The following is a 20,022-nucleotide window of genomic DNA, read 5'->3' as shown; positions in this document are numbered from 1 at the left end:
TTTTTTTTTTTTGGCTGGGAAGTTGCTAGCCATTTCTTGGCTATCCATCCGCTCCTGAAAGTGGGGTACGGTGGGGCCCAGAAGGAACTCCTGAGCCCTGAAGCCCCTGGAGGGACCAGTAGCTCAAGGAGCATCAGACTCCACCTTTAGGGGGTTGGCCACACCTGGGCTGAAAGCAAGGCGGCAGGTGTGCCTCATTGCCCCGCCCTCGAGGGAACGGCGATGGCCCTGTGGTTTCCCCAAGTTCATTCCTTCTCTGAAAATGCTTTCCCACCTCCCTGAGGTGGTTCCTGCACCTGCTTCCTGGATCCTCCTCTCAGGAACCGGTGCCTCTCGTGTATTCTAACCGGCTCCTTGTTCTGCTTGCAAAGGGAGTGACATTCAATTTATTCCTTGTAGTAACCACTCTGCTGAGCTTTTCTGGGAACCCTCCCCGTTAATTTTAATGCCAGGTATTGGGGAAAGGATCCCTGAGGTGGCAGCTCATTAACTGCCCAGTAGGAACCCACCACCACATGCATTTTCTTTGCATATAAAGTTTTCTGGGTTCCAGACAGAGTCAGCTTGTGAACTGGAGCTGCCCACACACAGAACCCGTTGGTAATGCCTATTAAAGGGCCAAACTGAATATTCAGAGAGGTGGTCAGGGTGTGGGAGAAGCATTCGTTCAGACTGAGGACCTGAGAGGAGCTGTGTGCCGTGTTCCCGTAGGTTCTCAACAGGAGGTGCGTCGAGGCAGCAGTGATGACAGGCCTGGCACTGAACTGCCGCATAAACAAGAAGTCCTTGTTTGACAGGAAGCACTACTTCTATGCAGACCTCCCTGTAAGTACGCTTTGTGGTCCGCCCTCTGTAGGCCCTCAGAGTTGGGGGGCTGGCGGCAGGGAGGAGGGCTGTGCCTCTCGCGTTCTCCGTCAGAGCTGGTCCGTCTCAGTGGGAAGCTCTGCCTGGCCCTGATGAAGGCAGGTGCCCCTGATGTTGACCAGATTGGATGTGATTGTCCTGATTGCTGACTCCTGGCTTCGCCTCATGCTTCTGATGGCTCGCTCCTAATTGAACGGGGAGTGCAAGAAGCCCGTGTTCCCAGGCTCAGCCCGGCTGTGGTGTTGGGCACTAATTGCCTGTTAGGACGAAAGCTAACTCCAGCTGATGCAACAGTAAATGCATACCGTAGCTCTATGGACAGAGGGAGAGCTTCCCTCTCGTAAGCCGAAGTTTCCAATAATAGGACTGTCACCTTCGGAGATATTTCTGTCACCTCACAAGGAGCAAGTAAGTGGACGATAGTGAGCAGAAACATGACCCAGAGGCCCAGACTAACCACAGTAATCGGTTGAGTGGTAAACCCAATATTAACCTGCTTTTTTCTTAAAACTAGAAAGTTTTTTTTTCTTTAAGAGAAGCCAGTACGCACTAGGGTCAGTTTTTCATATTACTGAACTGAACCAAAATTGTAATGTTGAATAGGTTTCCCAAAATAATGTTTCATTTGATTGGAGCCTCTGATAGTGTGGCTCCTCTTAAGATTTAGAAAAACAGTAGTGATGGTATTGCTTCACACTCTTCTCCTTGAACTGGAGAGTAGGGCGAGCTGTATTTTAGTGGGTGAGAATAGGAGGAGAATTAAGTAAAAAAAGACTAGGACCTAAATCCTCCAGTTGCTGCTTTTCCTCTCTGGCTGCCAGCCTTTTAGCAAGTTCTGCTTGATAGGGTGGCGAGAAGGAACCTGCACTTTTTTCATCTTGGGAGTGATAACCAGTGTGGTGAAGGTGGGAGACTTAGCAATATGTGACTAAAACGAGATGTTTTAATTGTCTGTGGCTTTCTGTTCTGTCTGGCCCAGGTAGCTCAGATAATCCAGAGTTGGTGTTGTCAGATATTACATGGGACATACTTAGACTAAAAAAGTATTCGTTATTTATATGAATAAGCAATTTATTCAAATTAGTCAAATTCGAATTTAACTGAGCCTCTTGTATTTCCTGTGGCAGCCCTACTCAGTTTAACTTTTACAAATTGAAACTTCCTATTTCAGCACAGAGAATGAGTTGGCCTGATGTTGGTTCTCAAAGTGTGGTCCCTGGGCCACTAGCATTGGCATCTTTGAGGTGCCACCCAGACCAGCAGACTCAAACTCCTTAGGTGGGGCCGGCCTGTGTTTTGACCAGCCTGACAAGTAATTCTGAGACAGCTCAAGTTTGAAAAACATTGGCCTGGTGGCTAGGAGCACAGACTCAGGAGCCAGACCATAGGAGTTCAAATCCTGACATTGTTACTAGCTCTGTGGCTCTGGGCAAGGCCCTTAACCCCTTCTGTACTCTGTACCTCCCTCTGAGGGTTGTCGTGAGGATTAAAAGATGTAAAGTACTGAGAACACGGATTCTGGGACCCCGGCAAGCCCTGCAGGCGCTTCTGCTGGTATTCTCTGTTCTCCAGTTCTCTGTATTGACCTGCCATCTCTTTAGTGTGTGTTGATTCATGCGTGTATTTGAAAGTAATTCCTTCTCTCCACTTAGAAGGAGGTGAGGGAGTCCTTGCAACATCCCGTCAGTATTTTAGTACTACATGCTTTCCATTAGCTGAGCGTGAGTGTCCCAGCCTTTTCTGGTAGAGGAACAAGGGAAGTTGGGTCAGGGAGGGCAGCTGGCATGATTGGTTAGCTTAAAGAGCAGGAACAAAGCAAGCTTAAATGCTCCAGCAGCTGCTGTCAGCCGTGCGGAGAGCAGATAGCAAAATGCTTAGCCAGCACTTCGCAGTAAGGACGGTCTGTCAGGAGCCCAGTAATCAGATGCAGGGTTTAGGCTAATGAGCTAAGTGGAAACACACTGTATTCTTCGCTTAGAAGCCACTGACAGTGAGGTTATTGTTATTCCCCCAAATGGTACTTCAGAAGGGAAGATGGGATTTGTGTTGTTTATTGCATCATTATTGGGAATGGGGGTGTCAGGGAAAGTAAGGCGGGATGGGAGAAGCCAGAAGAGCCAGGCTAGGTTACGGCTGCAGTGCCTACACGGAGTTTCCTCTCCTCTTTTCCCTTTGTAAAATTCTATTCTGTGTTTTTAAGGAACCCTATAGTTCCGTGACATTAAAAGGATCAGTCAGCTGGACCCAGCCTCTGTTTATGGACTAGTGACCGTGTAACCCATGTTTGTGTGCAGGCAGGCTACCAGATTACCCAGCAGAGACTCCCGATCGCTGTGAATGGGAGCTTGGCCTACAGCGTCTTTGTGGGGAAGAAGCCGAGTCAGCTGATCAACAAGACGGTGAGGATCAAGCAGATCCAGCTGGAGCAAGACAGTGGCAAGAGCCTCCATGATGACCGGCGGTCTCAGACGCTCATCGACTTGAACCGAGCGGGTAGGCGTGGAGATTTCCCATCGCTTTTCCTCTCAGCTGCCTTTCATCCCCTCCAGAGTTTCCCCAGACCAACTGAGGAGCCTGACAGATGGAGATCAAAATGTCAGCCTTGATCTGGCATAGCTCATTAGAGAGCACGGCTTAAACTGTGATTACTATTGGGCTTGCTAACAGCCCACTCCTAAAAGGAGACAAAAGTAGCCACTTAGTCATGGACCCAGCAGCTTGAAATCTTAAATAGAGTTAAAAATCACAAAGTGAGGGGAAAGAGGGAAGCAACTCAGAGGCTGAGACCCACTTTGAGGGCCCTTCAGTAATGCAGGGTATTCCTCGGACGTCAGCCTGACTTATCTGCCCATCAGATTGGAGCGCTCCGTCAGGTTGACTCTGCCTCTCGTTTGGCAGGAGTTGGCCTTCTGGAAGTGGTCTTGGAGCCAGACATGTCCTGTGGAGAAGAGGCGGCCACAGCAGTCAAGGAGCTGCAGCTGATACTTCAAACCTTGGGGACCAGCCAGGCAAACATGGCAGGTAGAAGCCACACAAGCAGGGTGTCCCCACTTTACCTTCGCCCTGTCTGTTGCCTGGGTCTCTTCGCACTTGAGGTTTATTCTCTGTGTCAGCTACGTGGAGGCGGTTTACATCCCTTTTTCAGCTTCTTGCATTCCTGGTTGTTGTGTTTTGTTTTTTTTCGTAGAATTTTGCTTAGATTCTTTCCTGAGCCCCCAGCCAAAATAAACACACTAACAAAACCGAGCGGAGGCACTGAGCCCAAGAATGTGAGATTAGGAGTCACAAGAGTAGATGTTTCCTCCTGGCTTCGTGCATCAAAGAGTCATGAAGACTAATAAAATAGTGTGTTTGAACAGTCTCATCTTGCTCAGCAAGAAGACACTGTGCTTACCAGGATAAGTCTCAGTTTGTGAGTGCTACGTGGGTGGCACTTTGTTGGCTGAGCCTTTTCCTTTGGGCCTCTTCCCTTTTTTATCGACTTTTCATCTGTGTACAGCTTAAGCCCAACTCTATAAACTAAGAGCCAAGGTTATGATTTCACAAAGCTTTAACTTGGAGATAAAATCTTAAGTTCAGTAGAAATATAGCAGGAAATTAAAATAAACAAAGAAACCACTTGTACCCTTGGGACCAAGCAAACTATATGTTGTAAGTATTTGCAAATTGAACATAAAAATTACAAGTGTTGATCAGACTCAGTTCCTTCCTGGCTTACTCCCTGGCACCTTCCTAGTGCTGCTTTGCTGGCCCTGAAGTCCCCAAATCGAGTCTCTCCCATGGTTTTGCCCTGTTTTCTGTTCCCAGGGGCTTTTCAGAAAACTTCTGCCACCTGCAGAGCACTCCCTGCCAATGTGGAGGAAGGACACAGATTCTGTATGTACAGTTGTTAATCCGTAGCTCAGTACAGTGTATTAGGGTCCTCCAGAGAAACAGAAGCAATAGTGTGTGTGTGCGTGTGTTACACATGTATGTATGTGTATATATAATGAGATTTATTGTAAAGAACTGGCTCACTGATGATGGGGCTGCGAAGCTCCAAGGTCTGCAGGTGAGCAAGCTCCAGGAGAGCTGATAGGAGAGTTCCAGTCAGGTCTGAAGGCTTGAGAACCAGGAGCCCACAGCATAAGTTCCAGCCTGAGCCCAAACCCAAAGGCAGGAGAGACCGATACCCCAGCTCGGAGACAGTCAGGCAGAGGGAGCAAATGCCCCTCTACGCTGCCTTTTGTTCCCTTCAGGCCTCCGTGGATGGAATGAGGCCCACCCACAGGAGGAAAGGCGGTCTGCTTTACTTAGTCTACAGATTCACATGTTCATCTCACCCAGAAACGCCCTCACAGACAGACTCAGAATAATGTTTAACCAAATATCTGGGCACCCCATGGGCCAGTCATGTTGGCACATAAAATTAACCATCACAAGTGGTCACAGTGGATACCAATAAATACTGATGGTCATGATTTATCTCCCTGCCAGTTTATAGTAGAATTTACCAACCTTTTTATGTCGCATAGTACATTTGCATGCTACAAAGGGACGTCTGAATTTGTAATGCCTTGCTTGTCAACTAGGACATCTTAAAAGCAACAAATTGTTACATCAGAGCCCAGGTACAAGTTGAATCTGAAAACAGAACTTGCCAATTTGTTACCTCCTGTAAGCTAAAGACTGGAAATACACAGCCGCATGAGTTTGAGTGGCATAAAAAGTAGCTGCTTTCAAGTTCGCTTTATAGAAATGAGGCTCTGTTTTAGAGTAAGAAAATTCTCCGTTTTAGATTTATGGCTCATGCTGCTTTTTTTTTTTTTTACCCACGGAACATGAATGAAATATGGGCAGGTTGGATGGTTATCCATTTATGCACTAAGTGTTGATTTTCTATTGCTTTAAAGAAGTTTTTATTATTCCATTCTTCTTCAGAATAACTGTGATTTCTATCAAACCTATGGAATAGTAAACAGGCCACCTGTTAGCTGAGAAATAGCCCCATCTGGGTCCTTGCCAGGAGATAAACCATAACAGCAAGGAAGGATTCATCAGTTTGGTGACATCTGGGAGGGTTCATTAAATTGCACTTGTGACACTTTTTGTTGCTTTTAAATACAGATCCAACAGCTTCGCCCCTGGCACAGCAGCAGAATGGCTGTGGTGGTTCTGAAGTGCTGTGGTGGGGGTGGGGGGTCTGCCTACTATCTGCAGGGGCCCAGCTCTTCATACTGTTAGCATTTAATCAACCCCGACCCGTTTGCTCCTTCTTCTGTCCCGTCACCGTGGGACTACTGTGCAGGCACTGGAGACTGCAGCCTGGGAACTGAGGCCCACCCCAGGGAAGACCGGGGACCCCAGGGTGCTTTTGGAATGACTCTTGAATTCCTCTGGGCTGTAATTCAGTGAGTTCCTCCTAGTTTTGCCAATGAGCATATAGACCAGCTCAGCCAGGGTTCCAAATTCATTTTCTTCTCAATGGACTTCTGCTACTGTTGAGATCCTCAAAGCAGTCTGTTAATTTGAACATGCACTGAAATAGACAAACTAAATCTTGCAATGGTAGTATCTATCTGCTAGTTTGAGCATTTAGCACATGCTCATTGGTTCACAAAGCATTTTTATATTTTTCATCTCATTTAAACTTGACAACACTTCTGAGAGAGGTATTATTATGCCTGTTGTACAGGTGAGGAGACGGAGTCTTAGGGAGGTTGGGCTATTTGCCCAAAGCTCATAAGAAGCGACTGAGCTGGGATTAGAGCCCAGGCATGTCTGACTTCAGGAGCCCCTTCTTTAAGCACTGTGTCACATTGCTTCCTAGTGGCAGCCACGTTAGTGTCATAACTGCCATAGATATCAACTTTGAGAGACAGTATAGCCGAGCGTGAGTGTGGAGGGCACCAAGGCCCCACTCGGGGGTTGGAGTCCTGTTCTACCACTTCTAGCTGTAGGAACCTGGGCAAGGTATTTGCTTTCTCTGAGCCTACTTTCCACATTTATGAGTCCTCAAGTAATTGAGTATGGAAGGGAGAAGACGAAACCAAAGAGGAGAGGAAGTCATCCAAGTCTGAGTTGGGGCAGCTGGATGGCGTCCCCTTTACTGAGACAGGGAAGATTGGGAGAGGAATCGCTTTGTGGGGGGAAATCCGAAATTCCACTTTGGGTATGTGAAGCTTAAAACACTTAAAAGATGCCTAAGTGACTTTGTCATTAAAGCTATATTGTAAGGAATGTGATAATGTGTGTAAAACTTATCACAGGTCCTGACAAATAGCCCATGCTCAGTAAATCTTTGGCATTTTTAACAATAAATAGTATTACTTTTACAGAATCACCACTCGTTTTGGATGAAGACGCTTTGTGATATCCGTTCGATAAAAAAATTTGGTCATTTTTTTCTCTTTGTCAATCCTTGTTGTTTAAGTCCCGTAGAGTATTCAGTGATCAGAATGAGAAAGCTTAACAGACCTTCTCACTAAATCCTCAGGCTCCTGCTGTTTACTGAAGCAGTTTGCTGTCCTGATGTTATATTTCTGATGTGTGAATGTGTTTCAGAAAAAAAATATGTAACCACATCGTATGACTGTGCACGGTGGTATAGTTTCTTAGGTTTGCTGTTACAAACCGCCGCTTTTAGAGGGTAGGAATTGAGCTTGATAACATTCTCGTGAGGTGTGGATGAAGCCCCCCCTCAGTGTTGGAGAATGCATTGAAGCAAACCTGACTTGGTAAGGCTTCTGTGCACTTGAGGCAATTTAACTTAATTTGTTTAAAAGGGATTTTGTCTTCACTGAATAGAATGTCTTTTGTTACTGTTTGATGCTGTATTTCAATCCAGGCTAGGGACCTCTCTTTCAACACTGCAGGATACTAAATGATTCCTCTCAGACATTTATGTAGGATGTATGGTCTTCTCTGGGAGAGACTGAAACTCAGGCTTTTATTCCTTTTCCAAATTGAACGTCTAAATTGTGAAAGATGGTTTCTTTTTCAAAAGCAAGTGAGGTCCGATTCAGGGTTCCCTGAGTTCCAACAAAGTTGTCAAGTATTGAGATTTGGTTGAGTGGTGCTTAGCATACTTTGGAAGTTTTCCTTTGAGCTGAATGGGCCTTTCAGATGATTCCTGCTGTAGATTAGTCTATTCAGGCAGAACTTTAGAACTTATCAGGAGTCTGTGAGACAGTAACCAGTGTGCTTACTCACTGCTCTGGAAAATACCAGAGTTTTGGCTCGTACAACAAGGTGTTAACTTATTGAACAATTACCATGTGTCAGACCCAGCTCTCGGTTCTGAGTATAGCAGTGGAAAAAAAAAAAAAAGACACACATTGTTCCTCCTACCTAGAGCTTATGTTCATGAGAGAGGAAAATACAGTAATAAATAAAACAGCTATAGTGATAAGTGCATTAAGGAAATAGGGTGCCATGATGAAGAATAATATTGGAAGGTGAGGGCCTCTCAGAAGAGGCAACATTTATTTGAGACCTGAAGAATAACCCAGGCCCAGTCAGCACAGAGCTAGGGGATGAGCTTTCCGGGAACAGCTAAGGCAAAGTCCCTGGGGTGAGAGAAAGCGTAGGAAATACGTGGAGTTAACATAGGTAACAGAAGGCCAGTGCAGGGAAAGCGTCACGAGCAGGGGGGTGTGGCGTCGGGTAAGACCGAAAAGTAGGCGAGGGATGGCTTGCCGATAATGGTAAGCATCTTGGGTGTCCTTCCAGGTGCAGTGGGAAGCCATCGAAGGGCTTTTTTTTTTTTTTAAGATTTTATTGAGGAATTGGGAGAGGGAACAGCATTGGGGAACTGGGGAGGGGGAACAGACAAGTTGCTGTTTGTTTGTTCTTCAGTCTAGTTGTAGAGGATGTTGCTTCACTGGCCCATGTTGGTATTATCATTGCGCTCTTTCCAGGTGAGGCAGATCGGTCACCGGCCATTGGATGGCTGCTCACGGTGGCTCAAAGCAGCTACGAAAGTTTACGCCAGCTGCCGGCCAGCCCCACTGCAGCCTATGCCGTCGCCGGCGACTCTCGGCAGCCCAGCTCCAGGTTGAGCTGTTGTTCACCATCTTAGCTGTAGAGGGCGCAATGTCACTGGCCCTAATGTGGGATCCAAACCACGACCCTGGTGCTCAGAGCTGGCGTCCCAAGCCAACTCCTAACCAATGTGTCACTCTGCCGGCCCCATTGAAGGGCTTTTAAGCAACGGGATGACATAGTCTGTGTAATGTTTTAGGAAACCACCCTGGCTGCTGGTGGAACGTGGATTTCAGAAGGGCGAGAGATGAAGCAAGGAGACCAGTTAAGAAGCTTTTGCGATCCTTCAGACGGAAGATGACATGGTTGTGGACAGGGCTGGTGCCAGAGAAGATGTAAATACCAGCATGGGTAGATTCAGGATGGTGGTTAGAAACAACAGGATTTGTTAACAGGCTGGTGTGGAAGGCTAGGAGCAGGAAGACACCAAGGATGCCTTCAAAGAGGTATGGGGAGCTAGGTGATTGCTAGTTACTGAACTTGCGAAGAGGAGGACAAGAATGGCTTCATGGAGGGGCAAAGCAGGATTTGCTTTTAGAAATTGAAGTACCTATGAGACCTCCAAGTGGAGATGTCAAGTAGACATGGGAGGTCAATGTGAAGCTCAGAGTAGAGGCCTGGGCTGAAGACATAAATTTAGGAGTTATCAGCACATAGATGGTATTAATATTTAAACATATACCCCGATAGGGAGAGTGTAAATAAAGAAGGCAGTCCTGAGTTTGAATGGGAAGGAAAGTACCAGCAAGTGAAATGGAAATTGAGTGTCCAGGGAGGTAGGGGGGTAACCAAGAGAGTGTAAGGTCACAGCAGCCGAGAGGAAGTTACTTCAGGAAGAAAGGATAATTATAGTTGGTGTGTCACGTGCTGTTGGTGTGTCATCTGTCCCCAAAGGTGAAGACAGAATTTGTCCTGTGTCCATTGGATTTGGCAGCTGGAGGTTGTTGATGACTTTGACAAGGTGTTTTCTGAGCGATGGGGATAGAAGCCAAGGTGAAGTGGGTTTGGGAGTAAATGGGAGGTGAGGTCGTGGAGACAATACGTGTGTGTGCAACAAACAAAAGTTGTTTGAGAGGATTTGCTGAAAAGGAAAGCAGAGAAATGATAGCTGAATTACTGATGTTGAGAGCATTGGGTTCAAGGTAGTAGGTCTTCAGTTTGTTTTTTCTTAAATGAGAAATACTATTGCATATGTATATATCAGAAGTAATGCTGCAAAAGAGCAGTTAGTGACTGAGGCGGGAGTGAGGAGATGACCGGAGGCAAGCGGGGAGGGGATTGAACATCTGGGCCCAGTCCTTGAGGGCCTTCCATTCTGGTCTTAAAGACCAGATTGATTCAGAGGAGACTAGAGCCATGTGCTAAGTTCCGTGGTGTTGACTGTGTGTGTTCTCATAGTTCAGAGGAGCCACAGGGAGGCTAGCTCATTGATGAGGGTTTTTAGGAGGAGAAGGTGGTAACACTTGAGCACGACCTTGAAAGACGAGCAGAGGCTGAAGAAGGGACAGTGACACTGATAAAGAGAATGTGCGGGCGCCAGTGGAGTAGACAGGGGCGTGTGTGGTGAAAGCTCCCTGATTGGAGGAGAGTCTCCTCGTGGAAGGCTTAATGGGAAAATGCAGGTCATGTCAACCAAGACCAGAGAGGGCTCTTGGATATCAAGCAGAGGAGACGAGATGACCCAGTAGGAGCCGGCCATCCACTACTGTGAGCAACAGTAATGGTGACATCCATGTTGTGGCAGGCTGTAAGTCGGAGCCACATCATGGGGACTGGACAAGGAGGGGTCGCTGTGTTCAGAGTCGGGGTGTGATTCTCTAACCTGGGTTGAAATTCCAAGTTCTCGGGCAAGGGTGGCAGCAGAGGAAATGGAGAGGAAGTGACAGATCTGAGGTATATTTTGAGGGAAGAACTGATACGATCTAGTTGTCAGTTTGGATAAAGGGCAAAGGAAACAGAAGCAGAAGATGGCTTCAGGGTTCCTAGACCAAAAGTCTGATGATGTTGGGAATAGTTGGGACTTCCTGAGATTCCTGTATGCACAAGTTGTCCAAAAGGGGCTACGAGATTTTGTAAGTGTTGAGATGTCCAGGCTAGAGACAGAGTAATTTCCATGCTGAAAGGCACAGGCACCCTTTCTCTGCCTGTCAGCACAGGTGGAGCTGCAGTCACCCAGGGGGTGAGCTCTCCCCATTCCCAGAGGGAATGAGTGGAGGACAGGACAAGCAGCGGCCGGCCGTCGGTCTTGAGCTTGGAGACGGAGTCCCACAGCTCAGCATTGGAGGGATGACAGACCAGTTCCAGGGGTCTCCTTTCTTGGCATGGGATTTATACCATTTTATCATTTTAATATGCATTTGATGTAGAATCTGGGGAAATGAATTTCTTATCAGAACATTAGTTTTGGCAGATTTTTTTTTTATTTGAAAACCTGCCTAGGAAAATAAAATTCCAGCATTTTGTCTTCTCATTGTGTCCTGTTTTGAAATTGGAGAATAGAGAATTTGAGCTTGACTTTGTAGGGTGTAGAGTCTGAGTAATACTTGTCTTCATCTCGTTACCTTGGGATTTTTGCTTCCCTCTCCTCCTCAAGAGCCTCTTAGTCCTTCCCACAAACCACCTGCCTCCTTAGGGGTCATTGCTCCTACCCTAAGGGGCCTTCTGGGTCAGAGAAGGTCCTCCCAGGATGGGGACGGCTCCCTCTGGGGCCCGCCGCAGACTCGCCCCTTCATCACAGCTGTGGCTGCTGCAGCAAATCCTTCCGGCAGTCAGAAAGGATTCCGAGTCATGTTTGTGGAAGGAAGAGATTGTTACAGTACCTGGAGGAAGGAGAAGGGGAAATGCCCAGGTTTCTGGCTCTTGCCCTTGAGCTGCAATTTCTCAAGGACTCTAATAAATCTTCTGGAATCACTGTTGGAAATCCACATTCTGTTGGAGAGCAGTGTCGGGTTATCAGATAGTCATTTCAGAGGCCTTCCTACCAAGCCAGCTCCAACACTGTGAAAATACTTAAGAATAAAACTGCAGAGTAAATCTCCATTTTAACAGTGTTGTTTTTCTTATTTGACACACAAAAGAAATGAGATTTCTCCAGCTGTTATATCCAGAATTTCTCCTCTCTTCTGCATGTGCACAAGTACGCGCACACACACACACACACACACACACACACACACACACACACACACACACACACACCACCCCACCCCCCCACCTCTACCTCAGATACCATAGGACTAGAATTCTCTTAAGTGGCGGAAGTACCAGCCATGCATTTCAGGACCAACCGTGCCTTCTGTAATGTTAGGTTGCTGTAACTAAACAGTAAGTAGACTTACATACTGCTCACCTGGGCATACTCTCTCCTTATAAAGACCATGTTGACTCAGAGAATTTCTAAAGAATTGTCTTTGTTCTCTCCTTCCAGAGGGCCAGTTGAGAGTGGACGCCAATATATCTGTGCATCACCCTGGGGAGCCTTTGGGTGTTCGAACGGAAGTGAAGAACCTCAACAGTGCCAGGTTCTTGGCCAAAGCAATAGGTGAATATCCGCTCTTACTCCTAAGGCACCTCTTCGTGTCATTTATCTACTGCTATGTGACAAGCCACCCCACACCTTCATGACGTGTACAGTACCCATTTCAGTTTTCACAGTTCTGTGGAGTGGCTGGTTTTTCTGGTGGTCCTTCCTCAGCTCATCCCTGTGGCTGCAGAAGCTGGTGGCTCACCAGAAACAGGGCCTTAGCCCGAGTTTACAAAGTTGTATTTGTTCATTATGGATCGGCCGTAATTTAACTGGTCAATATGTTTTTCTGCTTTTTAGTATTTTTTCTAATAGATTGCATGTGCCTGTGTCATCAAGTCTTGGTCGTATTGCATGATGTGTGGGTGTTTCAGTGTTGACAAATACATAGTAATAAATAGAACAGTTGAGCAAGGTAAACATCTGGGGCAGTCCCATAGAATGTGCATGACTCTGAATCTGAGGGGAAGACGCTTCAGAGGAGTAAAACTATTTGTTAAACCAAAGGTGTCTTAAGAGGAAGAGAAAAGGTCGAGGGGCTGGAGTTTGAAGTGCACAGAGAACACGACAGCTGACTGCATTGCCATAGCCAGAATGTTCAGTAGAGTCTTAGGTCTTGTCAGGAAAAGTATTAGAAACAATACAGAAAAGATTTTCTAGTCTTGTATAAAACCTTGTTATCCTAAACCTGGAATGATCCTCAGTGAAGGCAGTCTGACTCCACACATTTTCAGGAAAAAGGCAGTACGGGCATAACTTATGGGAGAAGGAGTGGGGCTTCCCATATGAAGACCTACTTCTGTCTCTTAAAGGAGACACGATACATGTTTCTGAAGCCCTGAAAGGTTTGGGTGAGGGAAAACCCTCTATAGCCCAGAGTTGTGAAGGGGAAGCTTGGAACCGAAGGAAGAAAGTCCTGCTTCACTTCGTAGGTAGTGAGTGTTCTGGGACTCATTCTAAGAGGTGGTGACAGTAACCCACAAAAACAGCAAAACAGAAACCAGACAATAATATTTAGGTGGATTCATCCATAATGAGCTGTGAAGGAGACCCCTGCCTGTTCTTTGGCTGTTCCTAACCTTCTGTGTCCTGTGACGTACCCTTTGAAGCAGCAGCCTGAGACAGAATTCTACCTGTGGCTTGTTTAGTCTGGAAGAACCTAAGCTTTACTATTACAGGCTCTATTATCCAAGCCAGTAGTGTTTCCACCCCATTTTTCTTCTACACTGGGTCTTTTAGCCATCGTCTCATGTCAGTCAGAGACTCGCATTGGAGCGGGAGAGGTGACGAGCAAAAATTGACATGTTTGGTGTTGCTGCTGCTTCGCAGCTGAGATAAGAGAGTTTGGATTTGGGCGAGGAAGGTGGTGCGTGGCGGGGTGGGGAGGTAAGGGAAAGGCCAAAGCTGTTTCCATAAAGAAGCTTAGCAGTCGTTTTGATTACCACAGCCTGCCTTGTTGGAGGCTGAGGGAGCACGGCATAAAGCAGTGGCTCTTAATCATTCGGGCTCATAGATCCCTTTGAAAATGCAATCAAAATTCTGGACCCTTTCTCCAAAAAATGTACATGTGTACACACCCACATTTTGTATATTATTTTAGGGGTACCAAAGCCCCTTGGAGCCCATCCATAGATCCCAGGATAAGACCTCTTGGCGGGCAGCAGCCCTAGATCTGGTGTCACTCAGCCTGGACGGTGGTCCCAGCCATTCTTCTGTACTGGGTCACTTAGTCTCTCTGAACCCAGGTTTTCTCAAAAAGGGAGGGAACAGAGCTTCCTAACAGACCCTTTCCAGCACCATTATTCTAAGTGGCAGCAAGAAGAAAATACAATGTACAGTCGTCCCCCTTACCTGGGGGGGATAGAGTCCAAGACCGCCTATCGATGCCTGAAACTGCGGATAGTACAAAACCCTATAGATACTGTTTTTTCCTACATATACATACCTATGATAAAGTTTAATTTATAAATTAGGCATAGTAAGAGATGAACAACAATAATAACAAAATAGAATAATTATAACAATGTACTGTAATGAAAGTTATGTTGCTGTGGTATCTCTCAGAATATCTTATTGTACTGTACTCCCATTCTTGTTCTTGTGACGATGGGAGATAATAAAATGCCTCGGTGTTGAAATGAAGTGAATGAAGTAGGCCCTGTGATGTAGCATTAGGCCAGTGGTGACCTTCTGTCGATACTGTCAGAGGGGGATCATCTGCTTCGGGTGATCCCGGATCATCGAGCCATGATAATGTCAGTGGCTGAATATCAGGAGCAGACAACGTCAATGTCTGTGGTCGGGGAAATTTAATATTTTCAGACCATGGTTGAATGCAGATAAGTAGACCACAGAAAACGACACCATGGGTAAGCAGGGAGTACTGTATAAGGGAAGACCTGTTATAAACAGCCCTCTTGGTAATTTTTTTTTTTTTACTTAAAGATTGCAAAAGATTTCTAATTATTGCTTGACTGGATGAAAGGAATAAAAAATATGATACTAAGTTACTTTGTTTTTCTTAGACTATGAAATCCAGAGGCAAATCAATGAACTTGAGAACGGAGGTGAAATTCTGAATGAAACTCGCTCGTTCGATTACAAACTGGGGTGAGTTGGCCTTGACCAGCGTCTGGCATGCACAGCTGGGTGGGGCTCCAGGCTGGGCTCGCCACAGACCAGCCCTGTGACCTCGAAGAAGGCACTTAGCTTCTCTGCACGTCTGCTTTCTCATTACTAAACTTAGGAAAACACTGTACCCTCCAAGGATATAACCCACCCTGGTGACTGGTAATAGGTTTCAGCTGAACCAGACACCTACATAGTGCTTTAGTCTTAGGTCCTGACCCTTCCCTCGCTTCCAGATTACCTGCTTTACGGCAAGTATTTTTGCTTCCTTAAATTCCATCAAGCTAGGGGTAGAAGAAAGTTTAGAGCTGGTTGTAGAGGTACCTTTTTTTTTGTTTAGATACCTTTGACTCAAATTTTCTGACTCAGAATTTTGAGGATTTTATGTTTTTAGCAGAAGACTGAACAAAGCTCACAAGCCTAGAGTTAAAGCTGCTTAAAAGCTGGAAACATTAAAGCAATTTCTTTTTTTTTTTTTAATTAGCATTCTGAACATTTCTCTTTTTTTAATATTTTTTTAATGTAGTCATAAAGCGTCTCCGAAGGAGGAATGGAAAGCTTGAATTCGCCTGTCTCTTATTGGTAGGGAGTCCCCTCTCTGCATGTGTGCTAGCCAGTGTCACACGCAGCGTTTAATGGTTTCTCATTTAACTATCATAGGTGCACCGTGCCAATGAGAGACAAAGAAGGAAAACAAGACTACAGGTGATTACTCCTCTTGTCAAAGTGACATTATGTATCTGGGGTTAGGGGCATATTTCAAATCTCCTTGCAGATCGACCTAATGATCCTGGATGGTTCTTAGGAACCACTTTTTGTTATTGTTGCATGTTGGAAAATCTAGTCTTCCTATTTCAGTGTATACTGAGAGAATATAGTCTTGATTTGGTAGCCTAGAGGTGCCTTATTGGACAGATTCAACTGTTGGAAGATGCTTGTTCGCTGACCTCTGTGTGAGGGTTGTTATAATTGAACTAAGAGGATGGCATTTGGGGACGGGGACTAGCCTGTCTTTACTCTTATATTTGGTGATACACTGAAGTTCCTGGAGAAGAAATGCAAAAAGATACATATTTATGGCATTTCTCTTCAAACCTCAGGTAGTGCTATGTAATTGATACATTAAACAAGTTACTTAATATGAGACCCAGAAGTGAAACAAATGATGATAGGCTTGAGATACATTGACCCTTTCATTTTTCCCCCCATTGAGTGTGGCAGATCACAAGGTTTGAAGTTTTACGCATGAGTTGTTGAGATTAGCCCGCCTTTCCTTCGCACAGTGCTGGAAGGTGTAAGTGTGTAGCGTCGCCAGGTGGACAAGAAGCAGCTCATAAACCCTTAGAGTGAGCTCCGCCTCAAGGACTCCTCTCATGGTGTCTGGGCAAGTCGAGGTTGTTTTAATTACTGTGACCTTCTAGGTCCAGTCTGTTCTCCCCAAGAACTTTGTCCTCCAGGGTTGCCCCCCACTCTGTTTCTGCTGCCTTCTTACCAAGCGTGGAGTAGGTGTGGTCTCGCCAGTGGCTTCAGCTCAGCCGCTCGGGTTAGGAGACGGAGTCAGGAAGACTCCCTTTGGCTCCACTCACCTTCAGAAGTCAGCCTGATTCATAGTACAGACTGGGCGTCAAGGTGACGGGTTGCTTACACTTCTATTACCTTGCAGCCACCATTTGTTCTGTATTATCCTGCTTTTACATAAGCCCTTTGACAAGAAGGAGAGACAAAACGATAGATGCTAGAATAAAACAGAGGGAAGGGCACCTTTGTTTCATAAGGCTGTATGCAGGGGTGCAGCGTCCACATTTAAAAAAAAAATTAACTGTATTTTCTAAAGCAGCTTGGGTTTTACAGCCGAATTGAGTGGGAATTACAGAGAATTCCCATATGTTCCTTGGTATATACCATGTACTCCCCGGTTGTAGCCCCTGGCATTAGTGTGTAGTGTGGTACATGTTATAATTGATTAACCAAAATTGATACCTTATTAACTGAAGTGCAGGGTTTACATTAGGGCTCACTCTTTATGTCGTACACTCTGTGGGTTTTGCCAAGTGTATGAGGACATGTGTCCACCGTTGCAGTGTCGCACAGAATAGTGTCACCGCCCTAAACGCCCCCTGTGCTCCACCTGGTCATCCTTCCATCCTTCCTCTCCCACTCATTGCTACATTTTATGTAGGCAAAATCCATTCATTTCTTCTACTTCTCAAGAAAGAATGTTTTTCTTATTCTTTGACTTCGTTTATTACACCAAGACCGCTAAAAATAGTGGAAATAAAAAAATGGGGGGAAGTCATCTTCCTTCCTAATAAGTAAATGGTTCTTATTTGGACCTATTTTTCCCAGCCTGTATCTTTATGAATAAAAACTTTATCCACAACTATACATCACTATGTGGCATGAGCCCTACGTTGTACCTTTTTCACTCGTCACTGTTTCATCAGCTTGGAGAGTAGCAGGTTGGTGTTCAGAGCTGTGGTTTGCACTTGAGCAAAGACTGGTTCCTAGGAAACGGGGAGAGTTGATATTGTAAGACATTAGAAAATGATTGCAAGTCACGTGGCCTCTAAACACAAACTTTTATATCCATGGTAGGGTTTCTTTCTGATTAAACCAAATACTTCTGAGTCAGGCCCTGTCTCCTTTCTGCCTAGATTTATTCCCGAGCCCAACCTGCCTCCCCTGCTGCTCTACGACTCAGTGTCCCTGCCTGCTGGCGCAGACCCACAGCAAGTGATCGATATTGACCAGATTCGGAAGCGGCTCCCCGAACTCCCCAGCGTGACCCGGGAGAAGCTCATTCAACAGTATGGGATGCTGCCGGAGCACAGCCTCACCTTACTGGTAAGCATTGATCGGAGGCTCAGTAACCCCAGCTCAGCAGCTGAGCCAACACTGCACAGTGGGCCGTGCGTGGAAAGGGCAGGTTGCCTCAGTTGTACATAGATGCTTCTGAAAAGAACAAGGCGTGATACACTTTACCCACTACCCTTATTGGTAAATGCTCCTCATAAAACCAGAAGTGGAATCTCGTACCTCATTTCTTCTGTGTAGAAAGGAATGGCTGCCCACAGCATTCGTGGAGGCTGCCTGAAGATGGTCTAAGTGATACGGACGAGTGTTTTCCCACGTGTGTGCAGGACAAAAGAAAAACCATGGATAGGGTTTCTATTAGTATTGAACCATAACAGGGTCTGGCAGGAAGTTAGGCTCTCCAAAGCCAGCCAATTGTTTTACTAATTGTAGAAGAAGATATTTATTCCACACAAATTACTGAAAATTCGGATCAAAAGGATCAGTCGTTTTAGGCTTGAGGATGCATCTGAGGGAGCGTTAGAGAAACTGACACCATTGAGATCTGTGCAGGGATTTTTCCATCCTTTTCAAAGCTGCTTGGAGCTTTGCAGTTTTCTTTGTCATGGCAACATTAAAGTGATCCGGCATCAGTGAGTGTAGCGTTTTGTCACAGTTGTCTGCTACTTGTCTGTTGGGGAGGAAGTAGAACGGTTTGCTGCTCCATCCTTCAGGGACTAGGTATAGCCACACTGATCTTTTGCAGCAGCAGAATCTATAGAAACTAGATTTTTGCATTTCAGTTGACCAATAATGAACACATAAGGATATTAGGATATCCATGTTTATATGTAAATTTATACAGAACCCAGCCATTTCTGGTACAAGGTAAGCAATGGAATGTTTGTTGAACAGATGATTTTCCTCTTTATCATCTATAAACCAGCTAATTTGAGAAGTATCCAGAGAGTCCTCTCTTCCTACCAATGAGTATGCACGACCAGTTATTTCCTTGTACCTTTAGGCAGAGTTGATCACTGTCTCCTACAGGCTGCTGGCATAGTGTATTCCTGCCTCTGTGGCACTTCTCTGTACTTTAATTATTTATCGGTGTATCTTGTTCCGCGCCTTGCAGGCAAGGACCGTTTCATCCTCCCCCTCTGTTACTCAGCACAGATGAGCACTGCAGCAGCGCTGTAAGCCGAGCCCGGGACTGCAGGAATCAGTCAGCTAGCATCTCGCACAGAACACCTTTCAGCCTGTGTTTTTCCTAGGCTGATTTAACAAAACTTCCCCACCATGTCAATCACTTGAATTTCCAGCCCACTCGAAAACAATTCCAGTGCTAAGTGCTGAATTCCAGTCCTGCGTTTTATGCCATAGCTGCCAAATTCTCCAGGGTAGAGGAGGAAGGGGACAAGGCCACCCAGCCTTAAGGTGTCAGTACCTCTCTCCCCTTGGCATTCTTCCAGCTGGACCAAGGCCACTGTTGCAGGTCGTGAGTGACAAAACCGAGTTTCTTGGCCATTTCTTTCTCCAAGACTGTGATTTCCGAGAAGTATGCAGCAAATAGAATGTTGGAAATTCTTTTTGTATATCAGCTTTCTTTGTAAGATAAGTGAAAGGGGCTTTCTGAACCTCCTCTCGAGAATATGGCTCTTTCTCTTCGAGGCACTGTCTGAAAGTAGATGTTTCCTTCAGAGAGTGTCCCTGTAGGATTGTCACGCTCAGCCCCCAGGGACAAGCGTGTGGTGGGGGGAACATCTGCCTCTCCTTGCTGCTGCACGTAAGTTCTCTGAGGGCAGGGACATTTGCGCATTTGTGTTTGTGTCCCAGGCTCCCTCACGTGTTTTTCACAGCGCCAGAACCAGAGGCCTGGACTGATGTTAGCTGAGGAGTGGCAAGTGAACGAGTTGATGTTGTTGTCGTTAAGGCCCCCTTAGGAAACCTACCTCCAGTCTACTCATTTCAGCACTTTTATTAGCATCTCTCATAGCGAGGCAGGGACAAAGTTGTTTTTTTGGGTTTGTTTTTGGTTGGTTTTTTTTAAAAGATTTTTATTGGGGAATTGAGGGGATGAGAATAGTTCTGGGGAATTGGGGGATGGGGAACAGACAAGTTGCTGTCGTTTTGTTCTTCAGTCTAGTTGTGGAGGACGTTGCTTCACTGGCCCAATTGGCACCATCATTGCG

At 45.9% G+C, this 20,022-nt stretch overlaps 1 protein-coding gene across 5 annotated transcripts in view; it reads left to right on the top strand.

The window, feature by feature from the left end:
• GATB (glutamyl-tRNA amidotransferase subunit B) overlaps positions 1-20,022 on the top strand; it is a 67,834-nt gene that overhangs the window by 16,117 nt on the left and 31,695 nt on the right. Inside the window, exons 3-9 of one of the 5 annotated variants that reach the window (XM_019641194.1) lie at positions 712-825; positions 3,159-3,357; positions 3,763-3,885; positions 12,314-12,427; positions 14,935-15,019; positions 15,698-15,742; positions 17,692-17,881. In XM_019641194.1, coding sequence (XP_019496739.1) covers positions 712-825; positions 3,159-3,357; positions 3,763-3,885; positions 12,314-12,427; positions 14,935-15,019; positions 15,698-15,742; positions 17,692-17,881 — 870 coding nt within the window. Of the gene's footprint in view, positions 1-711; positions 826-930; positions 1,273-3,158; positions 3,358-3,762; positions 3,886-12,313; positions 12,428-14,934; positions 15,020-15,697; positions 15,743-17,691; positions 17,882-20,022 lie in introns of those variants that run through there. The other 4 variants (XM_019641198.1, XM_019641196.1, XM_019641197.1 and 1 more) reach the window with 4 other exon arrangements.

This window comes from Hipposideros armiger, unplaced genomic scaffold (assembly GCF_001890085.2).
Source record: "Hipposideros armiger isolate ML-2016 unplaced genomic scaffold, ASM189008v1 scaffold_58, whole genome shotgun sequence".
Taxonomy (NCBI): domain Eukaryota; kingdom Metazoa; phylum Chordata; class Mammalia; order Chiroptera; family Hipposideridae; genus Hipposideros; species Hipposideros armiger.
This window is presented reverse-complemented; position numbering and strand designations above follow the sequence as displayed.